Source organism: Anarhichas minor, unplaced genomic scaffold (assembly GCF_050575085.1).
Source record: "Anarhichas minor isolate MPS153535 unplaced genomic scaffold, ASM5057508v1 ptg000035l, whole genome shotgun sequence".
NCBI classification, from domain to species: domain Eukaryota; kingdom Metazoa; phylum Chordata; class Actinopteri; order Perciformes; family Anarhichadidae; genus Anarhichas; species Anarhichas minor.
In genome coordinates, this window is record NW_027466481.1 from 1,799,083 (window position 1) to 1,817,115 (window position 18,033).

The 18,033-nt window shown below is 44.2% G+C and overlaps 1 protein-coding gene across 1 annotated transcript; it reads right to left on the reverse strand.

Moving 5' to 3' along the window:
• Positions 1-458: 458 nt before the first annotated feature.
• ago1 (argonaute RISC component 1) lies at positions 459-16,378 on the reverse strand. The gene is made up of 19 exons (XM_076106831.1): positions 16,236-16,378; positions 13,316-13,502; positions 11,054-11,174; positions 10,105-10,286; positions 9,448-9,584; positions 8,996-9,130; positions 8,657-8,744; positions 7,618-7,765; positions 7,371-7,490; positions 7,157-7,279; positions 6,920-7,053; positions 6,428-6,612; positions 6,128-6,287; positions 5,865-5,955; positions 4,105-4,299; positions 3,792-3,926; positions 3,603-3,704; positions 3,269-3,468; positions 459-3,128 (listed from the first exon to the last, which is right to left on the reverse strand). Exons 1-19 carry the CDS (start codon positions 16,258-16,260, stop codon positions 3,020-3,022), a joined length of 2,577 nt encoding a protein of 858 aa, XP_075962946.1. The 5' UTR covers positions 16,261-16,378; the 3' UTR covers positions 459-3,019.
• Positions 16,379-18,033: the final 1,655 nt, after the last annotated feature.

The window sequence follows — 18,033 nt, forward strand, 5'->3', positions numbered from 1 at the left end:
TGGGCTCTGTGTCGCCAGACGTCAGAAGAACCAACTCCGCCTTCATCCAGATGTAACCCTGTGTTTACAATACTGTGGATACATTAGTGGAGACAATATGTATGTTTTTAATACATCACACTCTATGAATTATTGCATTACTGCTCCCAGTAGACAACGCAACACTAAACATCTGTGCAGTATAAATACACTGTTATTGTGGATTTTTTACTATGTCTCTTGTTTGCACTATGCTGCTGTAATCCTGTACATTTCCCCACTGCTGGACTAATAAAGGATGATCTTATTTTTTTTATTAAAACCAACAGTTTAGGGCTACATCTCTGTTGTAATGTAAAAATGTGCAAGTTCCATTTTCTGTTCTGACTTGATTACTACTTATTGAGATGTAGATTTAATTCAAATCCAAGCAAATATAGTATAAAGTTAGAGAAGTAAGAGAAAAAAAACAACAGGAGTAATAAAAAACAATTTTATTTTCTTTAAAAAATAACCCGCCCCAACAGAGTTCCCATACTATCACATACAGAGCCAAAATAATATGCTTCCATGTCCTTTCATTCAAATCTATGTGGGAAGTGCTATGACAAGGACTTGTTCTTGATCAGTGGCTTCAATATTGCTTAGTCAGACAGTGAGGCTGTGTGGAGGGGAGTGGACTCTCCGGTATCCACATGATGCATTTACCAGGGTGACTGCCATGTCGTCTCCCTCCTTTGCAAGGTGCTTTGTGGCTTCAGTGAGTGAAGAACTGCATCTGAGTTTCAGTGATATTGGGGAAATGCCCCAAGACTGATTTCTCTTCTCTTTTTCTTCTTTAAAGCACAGAACGAGGGGTAAAACACCGGCCCCAACTGTGAAAGGCCTGGCAACTGGTGAGCCAAAATACATAACGGGTTAATATTATATATATATACAAATCACCTTGGACACAATGACGAATCAGTAAAACGGTGTACAAAGGCATTTTGATTATGCACGTTAATAAACATGATTAAAAAAAAAAATCAAACTCCTCTGATCTCTTATCTTTTGATCCCTTTCAGCTCAAAGGGGCTCTGATCGTCAGACGAGATTTGAGGCGCTTAAAGGGCAACTGAGGTGGAATTCTGAGACCGTCTCCACAGTGCCCTCTTGTGGATACACTCCGACACTAGTCACAATATTCATAATTATAATAATGACAAAGGAAGAAGCAGTCTTTAGAACCATTACACAATTGAGGCAAAACGTCTGACAGGCAGTGGCGAGCGCAAGGCTCCTACCGCTAAGGAAACCATAATAAGGTGGCTCAGAATATCCAGTCATAAAAAATAATTACATGCATTTTTTTTTTTTCCTCCATAAATCCAGAAAGTGACTAGATGTAAAAGGCAGGGCATATTAGGTAGTAGTAATAGTGGCCCACCCTGTCCAAAGTAGCAATCCCCTATCTGTGCCGCCCATGCACACAGAGCACCAATGGGTATTGGCTAACACAAGCTAGGGGATTGGGGCAGGGGATGCTGCAGGTGTCTGATGTTCAAAGTGAGGATAGACGGTAAGGATAGAAGGTGACCATGGGAAGAGTGACGAGTGATCGGTTTGGCTTGGAGGGATGTAAAGGGGACAAGTGCATTTGAAGAGGTTGGTCTCTACATGCTACGAAAGAGACGGAGAGGGCAGCTATGCGTGTGCTTCTGCTATTCAGGCTATGAGTTGTAAATGCCTGCAGAGGGAAGAGCTTTGTGTTCAGTAAAAATGGGCATAGGTGTGTGTGTGTGTGTAGGTATGCAAGGAAGTACGCGTGTGACAATTTAGAGTGCACTGTGTGGTGTCACCTCCACTGATACGTGTTGGAATGTGCAGAATGATCGGAGCAAGGTCAATCGCTGAGTGAGAGTTCAGCTTTGCAGCACTTAAGTGATCACAGACGTTACATTTGCCTGCATTCAAATCTACAGAGGAGTGTTGACCTCACCTATTGCCTTAGTTACCTATTTGTTCAGAAAGCTATGCATCTTACTATTTTGAGGTAAAAAAAAAAATCAATAAGTAAATAAAAAAAATTGAAAAAGTGCCTCGTAAATACTAAAAGAACAACGCATACAGAAATGAAAGATTATCTTCCTGTTTAAGTGCCCCTTTTCCATTGGTTGGTTAATAATGCTGGTTTAGGTGCATGGGGTGCAAGTATATTTGATAAAACTCTATGCAAATGGTCCCTCTATTGTTCTGGTAAGCTTGCCTCTATAGGCTAAATCTCTAAAGGGACTGGCCAACCGGCACGGAGAGTGCGGCAGGACTTCTCTGCAGTATCTACGATATGCTACGCCTGCTCTTTCTGTCTCCGCTAACACAAAGACCAGAGGGCTAGCCTCACATGTTCTAACAAACGCTCACGTGCAGGACTGGTGGCACCTACATGCTAACGCTAAGTGCTAATGTACCATACCTCGGACTCCTCAAGGCAGTTTAAAAAAAATAATAATAACATTATTATTAAAAAACATTAAAAACATGAATGTACTTCATAACAACGATAAAATGATACATGTAGGTGTGCGTGTCTCTGGAGGATCCCCATGCTAAGGGAGTTGGAACACTGGTAAAGAGGCAGCATCCTGGTGGCAGTTCAAAAAGTTTTTTGTGATTCTTTTTTTTTCCGCCTGTTTTCCTCCCGTCCGTATTGCATACTCACATACACAGGAGTGTGAAGGTAGCGTACATTACAATTACATAATAATACCCACGTTTAAAAATTCAACATAAAAAAAGAGCAATAGTCCTAAAAAAAGACAATAATAATAATATTCATAACCATTTTGAGTGCATGAGGCTGTAGAGTCTGCCTGTGTTTTACAGGTGAGGGGCCTTATGTTGGTTGGATTTGGGTGAATGACTGGCAGGTCTGTGGAGTATGTCTGGTGGGCAGTCATTTGGAATAAGGGAATGGGGATGAGGTGGTGGTGGTGGGCTGTGTGCCCACTCAGGTAGAAATGAGGTGGGAGGGGTCGATGGTGGTGATGGTTGGTGTGGCTCAGGCGAAGTACATGGTACTCAGGGTGTCGTGGTGAATCTGAACAGCTTTAGCCAGCGCCTGAGGGTCCCGACCGTTGCTCTGACCAGACACATGGCTGCCCTCTCCACTGCAGAGAGATGACAGGGAGGGGAGATCAGCGACACTTCATATGTGATCATATATTTGTGATAGCGTAAGTAAATATGTTTTAAATATTTCAATGAAAATGCGGCGTCACAAGCAATTTTCTTTCACAACCACACTAACCTGTCATGTTCTTTGTCCACCAGATGGTAGCGGGCACGGAAGGCCACAAGACGGGCGTAGTAGGCTGGCGCAGGGATGGAGACTGAGCGGGTGCAGCGCACGTACGTGTGGCACAACTGGTAAGTCAGAATCTGCAACTCATCAGCCGTGAAACGATTGTCATCCCATAAGACGTAGTAGTGAGACGGCCGGCTGGTACCCTGGAGACAGAGGGACGGCAATAAAAATGAGATGAAACACAAAGATACGTCTGTGTAATAGTACCGGGGTTAGAGGCCTTCATCTATTCAGGGATTCTAAAAACACCGAAACATCTTTCCTCTGTCAATATTACCTGTATGCCTGCGTGGCTGCACAGGTAGAAGTCAAACTCAAAGGGATGAGTGATGCTGGTGTCCACTGTAGTCCCTGCAGGAATATTCCCACTCTTCCCAATCTATCACAAAAAAAACACACATGATCATTATTAAACATATCAAAACAAGTAACTGTGAAAAGAGAAGAATTATTAAAAATGTGTTACCCTTTCAGACTTGTCAGCACAGAAGAGGCGTGTGTGGTGGCGTTTCTGCACCACGATGTAGGTGATGCCCGGCTGATAGTCTTTCTCCAGCTTGATGCACGCATCTCTGATGGCCAGGAGCTCGTAGTGGAGAATCTGCACACCACAACATTCTTTATTAGCACCGACTATGATATAATCTATTTTATAGAAAAATGCACCTTGCAAAAAACTAATTAGGTTACAAGGAATACGCCACTTTCACATATTTAGGACAATGCAATAGATTCTAGTATATGAGTCATCAGTTTCAACTACCGTGGTGTCATATTACCTGTGGCAACTGTCCCTCGGGAACTCCATCTCTGTAGAAAATGATCCTGGTGGGCTTGAACCGGGTCGACTTGTAGAACTGAATTAACAGTTCCCGCACCATGTACGACAAATCTTCGATGATCTCCTGCCTGGGCCTCTGGACTCGCACTGTGGCACAGTATCTGCTGGGATGAGCATCCATACTGCCTACCACCTGGAAGAGACCGGAGGGAGGAAGTGACACAGTTGAACAGGGCACTTAGTGGGCTTAGTGATTTGGATTCCCGCTGGTGACACATACATTGCTTTCCATCAAATGTAGGACAGAGAAACAAAGACAATCATGTTAGTTAGACGACACCTCAATCTGCTTTCACCACTCACTTGTCCCAATGTGTGTATCTGTGCGTTGGCGTCCCCTAGAGGCCGCCACTGGGAAGTGTGGGAGGCTCTTCATCAGCCTTTTAGTGTTCTTCCCTCATATTCTTCCCACTGCACTACAATCATCATTTTTTTTTTACCAGTTTTCTCCACAGTCAGGAGGAACAAGATGAGACCCTCTCTCTCTCCTCTCCGTGTGTGACTCCAGCGTTTGTCATAATTGCTAGGCAACAACCACAGCCAACCACAGCCGAGCAGGGGGGGGGGGCTGACGTCATTTCCTTTTGGAATGTGAGTCAGAGATGAGCCAGTTTTTTCCCTTCATCCCTCCCTGACCCCTCGCTGACTGCCTTCTGTTTTTGTTTTTTTTGCGTTCAGCCTCATATATTGTGTATCCGAGCAATAACGAAACGTCAGACTCAGGACATGGACTTTCAAAGCACGGCTTTTCTTCAGGCTTAATTGCTTGTTAAGTGTTATGAGCTGCCTGAGGGTGCTTATACTTATTAAAGCTATAAAGTAGGGCTTTAATTAATGATGTTTTAATGAAAATGCCAAATGAATTACAAATGCCCATCCAAAGCTACCAGAGCTCAAGGTGATGATGATCCATCGATCAAACACTCAAAAATCATCATCGCATTTCCCCATTTATATTGTGCAATCATGCTACCGTAACAGTCAAGTTGATAATAAATACTCACGTATGAGCTGATTGTAATGACACTGGTCTCTAGTGTTTTGATTGACTTGTTGTCTGTGTTAAAGATCCAAAAGGTGTTAAAGCTCTTCTGCCTCAAACATACTATTTATGGCTGCAGGATTCTTCTTTTACAGCATCGCTGTCACACAGCGCCACTGTCACCAAGCAACCACGACCATGCGTTTGCTTTTCTATGACATCTTGAGGTAATTTGCATAATCTCGTTGTTTTTTTATTTGCCAATAAAAAGGAGTGCCCCTGCCAACTTAGCATCAGCACTGCCATCAGAGAAGCCACACTACACTGTGGCAATTCTTAAAAATGATTTAGATCTCTTTCCCTTTATATCACTATATACTTACAAATAGATTTGACAAAATTTTTTTTGGCTTTGATCAAATCCCTGTTGGCAATGATCCATCGTTCTTAAAAGGCAACTATTCACCAGATATAGTTCCACTGTTAGCCGTCTGAATGTTGGAGCGACACTAACACAATGGCTCATGCTGCTGTTCCTCTTATAATGGCCACTACTCTACCTAAATAACACCTGAATGTATTGAAGGCCACACATGACTTTTACATGCATGCCCCGATCATGTGTGACATGCAATGTTTGCACACTCCCTTTTTCCTGAGCTTGTGTTCAAGGACGACTGGTGTTGTTTAATAAAGGTGTCATTTGTGAGACTTACAGCAGTAATGGAGGGCTTCTTGCCATCTCCAGCAGGGGGGTGCGTGACGTCTGCTCCCAGGAAGATAACCGGCTGCTGAAACACTGCTGACCTGAGAATGTAAATGGGGGAGGAGGAGATGCAAATTACACTTGCTCATAAATGCATCTTAGGTGCAAACACCTGTTTATATATGTGACACAACTATTATTTAAATTCTCACCGTGGTCCTCCTGCCATAAATGTGTACAACTAATTCAAAAGCAGCCCGAACAAAAGCTCACCGTTGGTGAGGCACCAGGATGTTGTTGATGCCTCCCAGCTTCACGTTGATCTTGAGGCAGAGGTTGGAGAGGGTCTGAGGGGACGTCTTCACCACGTTCTTCACCTGGACGCACTGCGTGGCCATGCCCAAGAGGGTGTCTCCCACACGCTTTACCTCGGCTAAAGGGGACAGTTTGGAAACGGCACATGAAGAACACCATGACGCTAAAGGTAACATCGTGTCAAGTTTGACTCTTGAAGCTGTCTTGATGTCCCTTGATGATGTATATTCAAGAAAAAGAAAAAGTACCATAGCTTACCATAGACAGGAGTCTTTCCCGGCAGGATGACGATGATGAGCTGCAGGCCGGCGTAGGTGTTCTTCAGGTGTCTGAACATGGGCTCCACGCTGTCCGCTCCCTGGGCGTATTTACAGAAACATGGCTGGCCCTGAATCGGCATCCCGGCATCCTTTGAGATCTTACGCAGCTGGTCTGTGAAGTTCCTGAAGAGAAAACCAGAGTAGTTGAGACAAAGTTCAGCAAGCTAAGGCTTTTCATACTTTACTGTTGCCTTGCACTGCATCTCTGCCCTGGCATCAGGAAATAGTATCAATGATATTATTAAAAAAATGAATCGCTGTGTTTGAGATACCAAATGTAGGTCAAATATGGCGTTGTGGATGCAAATTTCTTTCTCTCGCTAGCAGCTAAATTAAAAGAATCTAATGACTTACCACTATTAAATGCTAAACAGCCAAAGAATCATGAGGGGATTTTTAATTCCCACTGTTACCACTCATTAGTACTTACTTGAGCACCTCTTCTCTGCACTGCTTCTGGGGGGCAAAGCAGGCAATGGCCCACACTTTGATCTCGATGCCGTTATAGAACTGCTTCCCCCTCATGTCCCACACTCCCTGGTTGGGGGTTGCTATGGCACGGTTCTGTGGAAGAGAGGACCGGAGGAGTTTGGAGTGTCCCTACTTCCGTACACTCCCATCATAACATCAAAAACTGATTTTATTTAAAATAATAAAAGTGTATTACCCGTCCTCCATACTGCAGGATAGGGGCTGGGAGCACCCTGCCCGTCACCTCAGCCATGTCATCTTTCACCTTGATCCCAAACTCCTGGATGTACGGGTCCAGGTTGAAGTTAGCGTTCTTCATCTGTGACGAGAGAAAAAACATCATACGTTCCCATACACTGTCGTTACATCCGCTGTGAGGCCTCCCCCCACCAGTTGTCTCTACTACTCACCAGCCTGGTGATCTCCTCTTGTCTGTCGGGTGCAGAGCGAGCTGTGGCTTTGATCATGGTGGAGGTCTGATTATCTGTCAGCTTCTTGATGCACCGCTGACCTGCTACAATGTTACACACCTGGAACAATTAAATCCAGAGTCATTGGGGTGTAAATATTGGTTGTTCACATGAATCGCATTAATCCTGGATGCATCTCAAACTAGTTTTTAAGTCGGTGTACATGGTGTCGTTAGTCCTTCCTCACCTCCAGAGGCAGGTAGGTGTGCTTCTGCTCCTGCCCCACCTGTAGACAGGGTAGGTGGGGGTATTTTAGCTGCAGGTTGTACTTCTGCTTGAAGTACTGGGCCACTGTACATTCTACTGTCTGCCCACTTTCGAGCTGGAGGGGAAACCTGGTTGACAAGACAAGAAACATACGTAACTATGGTGTGAGCTGGTAAAAAGGAGGAGGAAGTTGCCTTTGCTGTAACGATAAACAGAAGATTTCGAGTGGATCCACCCCTGTGTGGTCATGAGTGTGTGGCGCATCAATGACAAATGTCACGGTCATTGCAATGCGTCACTGGCTTGATGTTAAAATGTTAAGACTTTAAGTCGCTGTGTTGTTAAGACTTTAAGTCGCTCACTCAGTTGGCAGTAAACAATTATTTCTCTTTGTTTTCATTTTATAACCAAATTTATTGTATTGTAATATAATTACAGCACTAAAAATAAATAATTTTGGATAAAATACTGATAAATACTTTTTTTTATAAAGAGGAACCTTTCCAATGCAAAAACTTCCCGGGGGATTAAGAACCTTTTGAGGAAATCAGGAGCGTTGCCTGCGTCGGCAGGGACTAGAGATTAATATAGTTCCTCTAGGAGAGTTCCAGGTGGAAAGAAAGAGCCAACAAATGAGTCAGATGACGAGAGACAGAGGGAGAGGCTGTTGTGAGGACCAGTGAGGGACGGAGTGAACAAGAGAGACGCCACTTAAGCAAAAATAAATAACCATAAAACAGTGTGGGCGTCAACTGTGGAGACAGCCGTTCAGTATTCTTCTCCACCTCTGCATTTCTCCTTTTCATTCACTCATTCATGCAAACATCAGAATCAGGCAACTGTAACTACAGAGAACAGGAGGACTCTGTGCTGTCGTTTCCACAATCCGTCACGGTTCTAATTTGCCTTATCCTCATGGTTCCTCAGATGCAGGGGAAATCCTAATAACGTAGATGTACGCATAAAGATAAACAATGGGTGCATTTGACAATTAAATTCAATGACGTCTGCGTCCTCACGTTTGGTGGCTGGCAGGTCGTCGGGTGACATTGCATACACGATACTTCCTCTTCATTTGGCCACAGTGAGTCACCTCCACCTTCAGGCCTGGTCATCCCAACAATGAGGGGTGTAGACAGGCAAAACACAGACACAGAAGGACAGACATGATAATTAGAAGCAAAGTAATTAAAAGAGCTTAAAAGGAAAATGTTGCTTGTTACATGTGGCAGTAATTTATAAGGTCTAGTAACATTTTTGAAATGCAGGTAAAAATAATCTTCAGACAGAGACGCGAAGGTGTTGAGGGCTCATCATGCTGTGTTTAGGCGGCACTTTCACACTTTCCAGTAACCCACCTTTAATCTCCTTGGTGAAGCGGACCCTTTGCGAGTCCGTGAGAGTCTTGGGCTGCTCGTCGATATTGCGGATGTCCAAAACTTCACACATGAACTCGATTACAGGCTGGGCTTTGTAGAAGGCCGTGGCCGACACTAGGGGGAGACAGAGCGCAGCAATAAGTCCACACAGGTCAGAGAAGAGCAACTTCACAAAAGGTTGACGGATGCCCGCAACTTTTGTTACGCCCTCACGTCACCATTTTAGGTATTTATCAGAGCCAAAATAATGTTACAATCAGCCAATAGAAGCCTGTATTTATATCATAATTATAAATCAAATAATGATTGGTGATTCAAATCCTCCTTGGTACCAGATTACTTTTATTTTCACCATTTCTGACTGTCTGACGGTTTCTGCCCAGTCATGCAATGTCAGTAAAAAAAATGAGATCAGTCACTTGGTGACTCACCGTCAATGTTGAGCATCATCTTCCACATGGCGGGGCGCACAGACTGGTGGAAGCCAAACCAGACTTCCCTCCCCCCACCCAGTGGGTGGTAGTATCCTTCAGGTGGGGAGAAAAATGAGCGGCCCACTGGAGTGTACCTAATTGGAGGAGGTGGGGAGGGAGGAGAAAATGACGAATGTGCAAAAAAGACTTATTTCAAAGCATGACCTCAGCATGAGTTCATATCCAGTAATGTTTTCATCTCATGCAGGAGGTTTCACAATAAGTCAACAATAAACCTGAATGGAAAAACACTAAAATAGGAGTTACAAAGAAAAGTGTCGTGTTGATCTGAAACAGACAAAACACGGGGAAACATTACCACTTAACTTCTCACAAGCTTGAAGAGTTATCGTTATACCCCTGCTCCGCATTGTTCAGTGGATACATTCACACAGGTCTCGGCTAACAACCTTTGTTTAGTGACTCTGACCCCTGGAGCTATGACGGTCTGATGTTATGCGAGTGGAACAGTCCAGTTATTTTGCCAACAAGGTAAAAACATTACTTCCCAATCTGCTTTTAAGATGTACATGAATATAACTTTAATTTGACAGGAGTCGGGGTGTTGCCGTATGTATGTATGAGTGTTTGTGTCTGTGGGTAACAGTGGTGTACCTCATAGAGGCCAGGTGGCGCATGGCCACATCCAGGGCTTGGACCGAGTCGAGGGGGACCTGCAGCCGACCGCTGACCAGAGTCTCCTGCAGCAGGCGCCATGACACTTTGGCCAGCCAACGGATGGACACCTTGAAGATTCGATCTTTGCCCTCACCTGGGATGGTTACCTCAAAATCCACCTGGAGAAATAGAGGACAGGAAAGACAGAAACGGAGAGGGGAGGTAAAGAACAAGGCTGAAGGAGGAGAACAACAACCAGAAATTGAATGAAGATGAACTATAAGCAAGAAAGAGATCATTATCAAGCTGTGCAGTATGCTGGAAACTCTATTTCATGCAAGATTCCTTATTCAAGAAGGCATTTCACACTAAAGAGGGTGGTTCAAAAGCCACCAAGCCAAGAGTTGGATGAGAAAATCAATACAACGTTCAAGTGTGTAAATATGAAGCTACAGCCAGCCGCTTAGCAGTAAGACTGGAAACTGGGAGATGCAGCTAGTGCTGCTTTAAGGTCTATTTGACTCTAAATGGACCATCATTTACCAAATGAACATCATGCTGCATTGAAAAAGACTTGATACTAGCGATTGAGACCATAAACTCATGTTTGCCATGTTTACTGAGGTAATAAATCAAGTGAGAAGTCATTTTCTCATTGACTTGCATACAATCTGATTTGTTTTTGCAACCGGAGGAGTCCAAAACTAGACAGTTAGTGTTCCATAAAACAGATTGTTGTGAATACTGGGACAGACATTTGTGCTTTACAGGAGATAAATAGCCCCTTTCTATTCAGTGTTTTTCATACAACCCTTCCTCCCCTGGAGAAACAGTGTAACTCCTGTTCAAACGGGGCTTAAGATCGACTATTGATCCCCGAGGACAAATGAGGTGGTGACGATAGCAACGTGTAACGACGTAAAGCAAAGCAACTTCAAACATCTACCTTCTCACTCCCGATTGGAAGCGCTAGCACCGTGTAGATGTTCTTCTTGCCGTCATACACTGGCTTCCTGTCGCCAAAGAGCTGGGGCTTGAAGTGTTGCACCATGTATTCCACCACCTCCCTGTAGGACGCGAGACACACACACACACACACACACACACAGTATGGGGTTAACGTGCGGCAAAAAGCAAGAAAGAGACTCCGCTCTGCCAATTAAAACCATCGCCTGATCAGGTGTGGGGGGGGGGGACAGTTCTAAAGATGATAGAAAATTGACCAAGCAGGATGCAGCTGTTGGGTGCAATATCTCATGGTCACAGGGGGAGAGGCCAGGACAAAAAGAATGAGGGTGTGGGCAGGGGCCCACTTTTCAATGCACGGTGCCTTGGCCTTCATAGAAGTGTGTGTGTGTGTGTGTGTGTGTGTGTGTGTGGAGGGGGGGGGGGAAGAGTTGTTGAGGAGTTGTTCTCAATAGAAAAAGGTCAAAGGGCTTGACCTTTGCACGCCTTCTTAGAACCTTTGTCTCCAACCAGTGAAACCAGAAGAGACCCTCTCTGAGTGTTAGAGCAGGTGTATCAACACGTGCAACTTTCTTCCTTAGAATTCCAGGGATTCTGAGCAAACTACTGTTCAGTAACCGAGTATTTGTAATCGATTTGTTTCCATTTCTGTTCACATCCTTGATAATTGGGAGGACAGCAAAGCTCAAGGAGTCTCCAAGAGAGCTCTCATCTTTCTGCTTAACAACAAAATTACCTATTTAATCAAAGAGAAAATGCAATATGAGGCCGTATGAAGTCAGGGCTGTTTAAATACAGATAAACACATAATGTCAAGTTATTCTTTTCAGTTTTTGGGGGAAATAATTAATTGGTCTGGAGGAAATACGCAAAAACATATTTTTTTGTCATTAAAGTCTAAAACAAACTTGTTGACAATAACGGCTACCGTACATTTGTAAACTAGCATCTTGCTTCTAATAGCCAGATGCAATTTTTGATCAGTAATAAAACCCACAGACCATCTATCAGGGCTTCCTAGATTGATTCTAATCTCACAATTTTACAGCCCATCTTTCTAAATGATTATTGACGAGTCTCCAAAGGGCCGAGGCTGTTAGTCGGCAGCACTGGGACAGTAAACCTGAGAGTTCATAGATTGGATTGGGCTAGTGCCAAGACACATACATCATATTCCTGCTTCTAGCCTGTCCCTGATACCAGACACACAACTCCACACAAAAGACACACACACACACACACACGTCGTATCTTGTTGACAGCCACTTGTAGTGTGACACTACAATTATAGTCTAAAGCAGAGAGAGCTGAGGAAATGGGAAATTGGCATTCATGCCTTTATGAAGAGGTACATATTCTTGGATCAAACATGATGATAGATATGTATTGTGTGGCGTGCAGACGGACAGAATATTCGCCCCTGGATTTTATAATTGTACCTTTAAATACGAATGTTTGTTGCAACTGTGTCTTGTTTATATTCTGTTAAGGGGGCCATTAAAAACTGTCTAGGAATTAATGGTTTCATGAAAAAACATATACTGAGATTGCGAGCATGTAGCAAGTAGCATAGTTTGCCTGAATACTTCGAGAGTGAACCGACCAGAAGAATATCCTAAGAACCCGTCTCAAATCAGTGACTGTTTTTACACCAGCCAAGGTGAAAGAGTCCGTGAAGTGAGCCCCACCCTTGACTCCACCATCTGTCCAGTCCGGTGACTCGGACACAGCTACTGCAGGCCTACTGCTTAATATGAAGTGAAACCCATGCATACTTAGGTGTTTTATTTTAGCCTGATCCTGCACAGATGGATGGACTTTTTTTAGTTAGGAAAATACGTTTCATTGCCTGAAAATATTAAAAGAAGGTCACATGGTTCAGATTTTTTTGCCCCTGATTTGAGTCATTTATGACAAAATATTCTGGTTTATACCACATTTCAAACTAATTTCTTTACCTGCATAACAGAGATGCATGGTGCAAACATAATGCACATTAAAGCTAGTAAGACCAACCTATGTAAGGCAGGGGTGGCCAAATGTTTTTGATTGTGGGCCATATTCAAAAGAAATATAAGCCAAACGATAGTAAACGTTAGTAAACGCATAATTTTTAACCAGTTACACTGCAAGAATGCATACATTGTTGCCACAATTGAATAAATAACCACTTCTGATACATGACAACAGACAAGTACTGATCACACTGTGACCAGATGAAGGGGTAGCACCGTCCTGTTACCTGTTGACTCTCCGCGGGCACTTGTCGGGCTTAATGTCCACCTCGTAGTGATAGACGTCAATCTTTGGGATCTCCACCTCGAAGTAGTTGGCCAGCAGCTTGATGGGCTTGCCCACGGTACCCATGCCTGGCCGGCGGGGGGCATGGAACACCTGCTGCAGGGGTGGGGGGAAGTCCCCCATGGGCACTGGAGAGACAAGGAGACAGGGAGCCATCGATGAGGACGGGTGACAGAGGGGAGGCGGTTTAGAGGCAGGTAGGAATGAGGAGGCAAAGCAATGGCAAGAACAAGAAAGGGAACAAGTGAAAGCAGAGGAAGGCTCTGGGAGCGGATTTCGGCATTCTCCACTCTTATTTTCAACATTTTATAGACCAACCAGCATTTCATTGGCAGAGGAAGTAACAAGTAGCCCGCCGCATCCACTGATCAGTGACCATCATGTCAGGAGGTCTTAAAAGGGTCCAGGACTAGGTGCTAGATGTGAGGCTAGCTGTGTGACTCCTGCCTGAGAGGGGCCCAGTGCCTTAACCTCTGGGTCCCCAGAGAACAGCCCTCCTCCACCACAACAAAGACCCCAGCTGCCCTGCTCCTCTGTCTCACACACACACACACACACACACACACACACACACGGGTGTACGGAATAGAGGGAGCGCCCTTGCTACGGTGAACACACACACACACACACCCTCATACACACAAACACAGGGGGCCCCCTCTACATTCCCAGCCTCACCATGGAGACACCACGGCAACACAGCATTGTCATGGATATCAGGGGACCTCTGTCTGTGTGTGTGTGTGTGTGTGTGTGTGTGTGTGTGTGTGTGTATGGCTGTTGGAGGAGATGGGAGGAGGCAGGGTGCCGCTGTGGTCGTAGTGAAGAGACCTTGGCCTTTCTGGTCACTACATTGTGTATCCCAAACGGGAAAAGCCCTGCTTGAAATAGCTGCGATGGAAATCCTCGTACCACTCAATCATAAGCTCACTGAGCTTTTTGGAAAATGCCAAACTAACAGGAAGAGTAACATCAGCCATGAAACACAGAAAGATGGCTCTGCTTCATGTGTGTCTACGTGTAAAAATCACACAAATCGGACAAACACCACAAACCCAGACGCCAGACATGTGTTGACCTCCATGTGCAGGAGAGCATGTATGTGTGTGTGTGTGTGTGTGTGTGCGTGTGTGTCTCGGGTGAGTTGTGATCGCCGCGCACTCACACAATGACGCACACTTCGCCCTCGTGCCAGTGAAGGCAGATGGTGGGAAGCGGAGCCAGCGCTTTCACACATCCCAAGACAATAGCGGGCTTTTCCCGGGGCGGCAAGACTTAAAGCAGAGCTTCGGTGCTGCATCACGACATGAAGACACAACTCACAACTTTCTGTCTACGGTGACGTAACAAGCAAGTAAAACCAGGTCACATGGGGAAAGGACTACTATCAAGGGAAACATGTACATGTTTTACCCCCTTTAATTTGGTTAATTTAGTGATCCTTTTGGTGACATCTGGAGGACGACGTCTTCAAGCATTCAGGACTAGACATTAAAAAAATTGTAATGATTCACGTCGCAAAAGAAACGAGGCTGTACAATCTCAAAACAGGGAGCAGTGGTGACCCCTTCCCTCATCAGGAGATCACGACCAAGTGCATGAATGAGGAGGAACAGACAATTATGCTTCAATTGTTTTGGGCCAAACAGTTTTGGCTCCCTGAATAATTGGCTGTTGACCACGAGCTAAACATGGCAATCAGCTCTATCTTGGAAAATAGCACGTTGAATAATCACACTTCAAAACACAAAAGCAGACTTTGAGATGAGGGGCCCCTCCCCCAATCCTAAAAAATAAAAACAAGCCTATTCAACTGAATTCCATGCTCAGTGTCATGGATTGACAACGTAATTTCAATCTCTTGTAAAGACGCCATCCAAATGATGCAGTTAACAATGCATAACAATCTATGAGCTCACCATCTCCTTTAAAAAACAATAGACAGCATTCAAGTTATAAACCCTGCCTTTCAAAAGTACAAGACAGACTCAAGGCGGGATTGTAAGTGCTAGGGTTCAAGATTTTCCGTGATAGCTGGACTTTAGACCTGGGCATGAAGACAAACACTACCTTGTGTTTCAATTGGCTGCTTCCACACCTCAGCCATCCAAGACAACTGCCAAATAAAGACCAGCACTGCCCCTGATCAGCACATCTGAAGCACATAAAGCATGCAGACCGAAACCCCACAGATAACTGCAATGCACACTGCACATGCTTCTCAGTCTTTCCCAAGTCTAAAAAAAGAAAGAGCTTCTGTGAACTCTGACAGCAGATGCACGGATATCACAATTGAGGATTATTTTTGGTTCAACACATATAAATAATTCATGCGTCTCTGCAGATGTTTAAACCTGTGTCCCTGATGTGTGTGTAATGTACACAGATGTTTAACACTCTTCGGAAGAACCTGAACAGTGTGAGCATCCATAACCATGTCAGTGAAAAGGGAGGCTGTGTGGGGAGTTCTGGGTGCAGCCAGCTGCTGCTGCTGCTGCTGTGGTGGTGCTTGAAGGCGGGCTTCACCTCATCCCTCCTCACCCTAGATTCCCACGACCTCCCCTGGCCCCGCGCATGGCTGAGGACATTGTCAGCGCTCCCTCAAAAGGCTCGTGTACAGCTATAAATCTGGATAAATAATAACGTTGTCTACAAAGTGGTGTGCATGCAGACTACAAGGGAGCCCTCCATCCTCCATCTCCATCTCCATCTCCCTCTGTAACGATGCAACAGACGTTGTTCTCACCAAGCTCCCCTTTTTTTCCTCAGTTGCAGTCTATGTATTTGCAGCAGCCATAACTCAGGTATGCGGACTGATAACATTTTTTTTATTAAACACTAAGTACAAAAAATAGACCTACCAGCGCCAGACGGTCCCGGCTCCATCCCATTCACTTAGCTGCGCGGGTACAAGCTAGCTTGTCCGGGTACTATGGCCAAAACCCGCCGGCCCCTTCAGGCTGGAAGCGTCTCAGACTTCCAGCCCCCTCCTCTCGGCGTGTAGTCTTCTCTCGGTGCACCCCCCTATCACAGCCCCCCCCCCCCCCCCAGACCCGCAGAGGAGTTGATAGGCTAACAGCAGATAGCGGCCCGTTGCTTGTCTGCCCGTTGACCCTGGAGGCAGTTAACTGGAGAGCTCGAGGGCGATGCTGTCTTCTTCTTCTTCGGACCTCTCTTCCTCCGCGGGGCCGTGATTTGGCCCGAGTTGTTCCGCGGCGTTGTGATTCTCTTGTCAGTCTGTTGTGCTCCTGCTCACCGTTCAAGCAGGATTCTCCAGCAGAACAAAAAAAGGGCCAGCCCCTCACACACAGCCCCCCCCCCCCCGAAAAAAATCTGAAACTTCTTCTTTGCCATTTAGAAAGTGCAAAGGAACTGTTGATGAACTTGCTGTCACACCCCGGGGGTTGAAGGAGGAACTACACTGCAGATATGCAAATGTGGCCAGATGGACTTTCATAAATTTAACCAGAATAAATCTGAAATTATATTATTTGGACCACAGCACTGAACCTCCCTTCTAACATATTCTACTTTTTTATTTATCGATTGAGCAATTATTTCAGTATTCATTCATAATGTAATTGATTTCATTATTTCAAATGTTTGTATACAATCTTGAACACGTTGGGTCCCTATATAATGTTTGTTCGTTAATACGTACACTTTGAGTTTGTCTGCACACATTATTCATACATCCACCTAAACCTTATGGTGTGAAACCCATCTTAGTATTTAAAAAGAAGGCTAACTAAGTGGGGTATAATATAATACGGCAGTGGTGGAAAGTATACTCAGGTACTGTATAAGTACATTTGTGACAGAAGTATTTCCATTTTACTTTTCCATTTCTTTATACTTAAACTTCACATTTCAGAAGGAAATCTTGCACATTTTTGCTGTTTACTAATTAAGAAATGACAAAAACACATATAATCACTCCATATATCTAAATATGATTTGTTGTAGATTAAACCACCCAGCAATGATGTACTAGTACATATAGTAAGTAGTAAAAATTACTACAACCCTGACGAGCTCAGAGTAAAATTCCACTTGCACATGAATGCATTATAGTGACACTAATTTTGCAATAATAAAATACGTAATCATGACCCATAACACTCCAGAACCAGCTATCAGAGCTGTATAAAGAGAGAGAGAGTCCCGTCAACGGAAGTTCTAAATTCTTCATTGTCAAGTGATTCAAAAAGACTTCAGATAGTTCCAGGAAGTACTTGGCAGGCAATTTGCATGTGTACATTTTGGTAGAAATCGGTGCAGACAGAGAGACAAAATTGAGACTTTTGCTAATTAGTAGTCAATAAAATAATCGATTTATAATATTCATATAGATCAACATATATATTTTGTCAATTTTTTGTTTTGTTTTTAATAAAATGTGCTAGTATTTTAGGATTAGTAAGTGTAACAGCTAGAGTTACCTGTCTTGTTGAAATATTTTAGGCTAGAGATCCCTTGTTGAAAGGAACTGAGTGGGATTTAGTGGCATCTAGTGGTGAGGTTGCAGATTACAAGCAACAACATACCGCTCCTTTCCCTCCAATTCCAAGCTGTTGGCCCTCTGGTAGTGATATCGTTAGATTTTATTACTATAAGGAGCTACTCTTATCGATACTCTGTTATTTTTCATGACTAAAT

Excerpts from the sequence above, each read along its gene's own strand:
- ago1 (XM_076106831.1), bottom strand. The coding sequence starts at position 16,260 with ATGGAGCCGGGACCGTCTGGCGCTG. Across the intron at positions 9,585-10,104 it reads CGCCACCTGGCCTCTATGAG|GTACACTCCAGTGGGCCGCT; the intron begins GTACACCACTGT and ends TCCTCCAATTAG. Across the intron at positions 4,300-5,864 it reads AGAAGCCCTCCATTACTGCT|GTGGTAGGCAGTATGGATGC; the intron begins GTAAGTCTCACA and ends GGTCTCTTCCAG.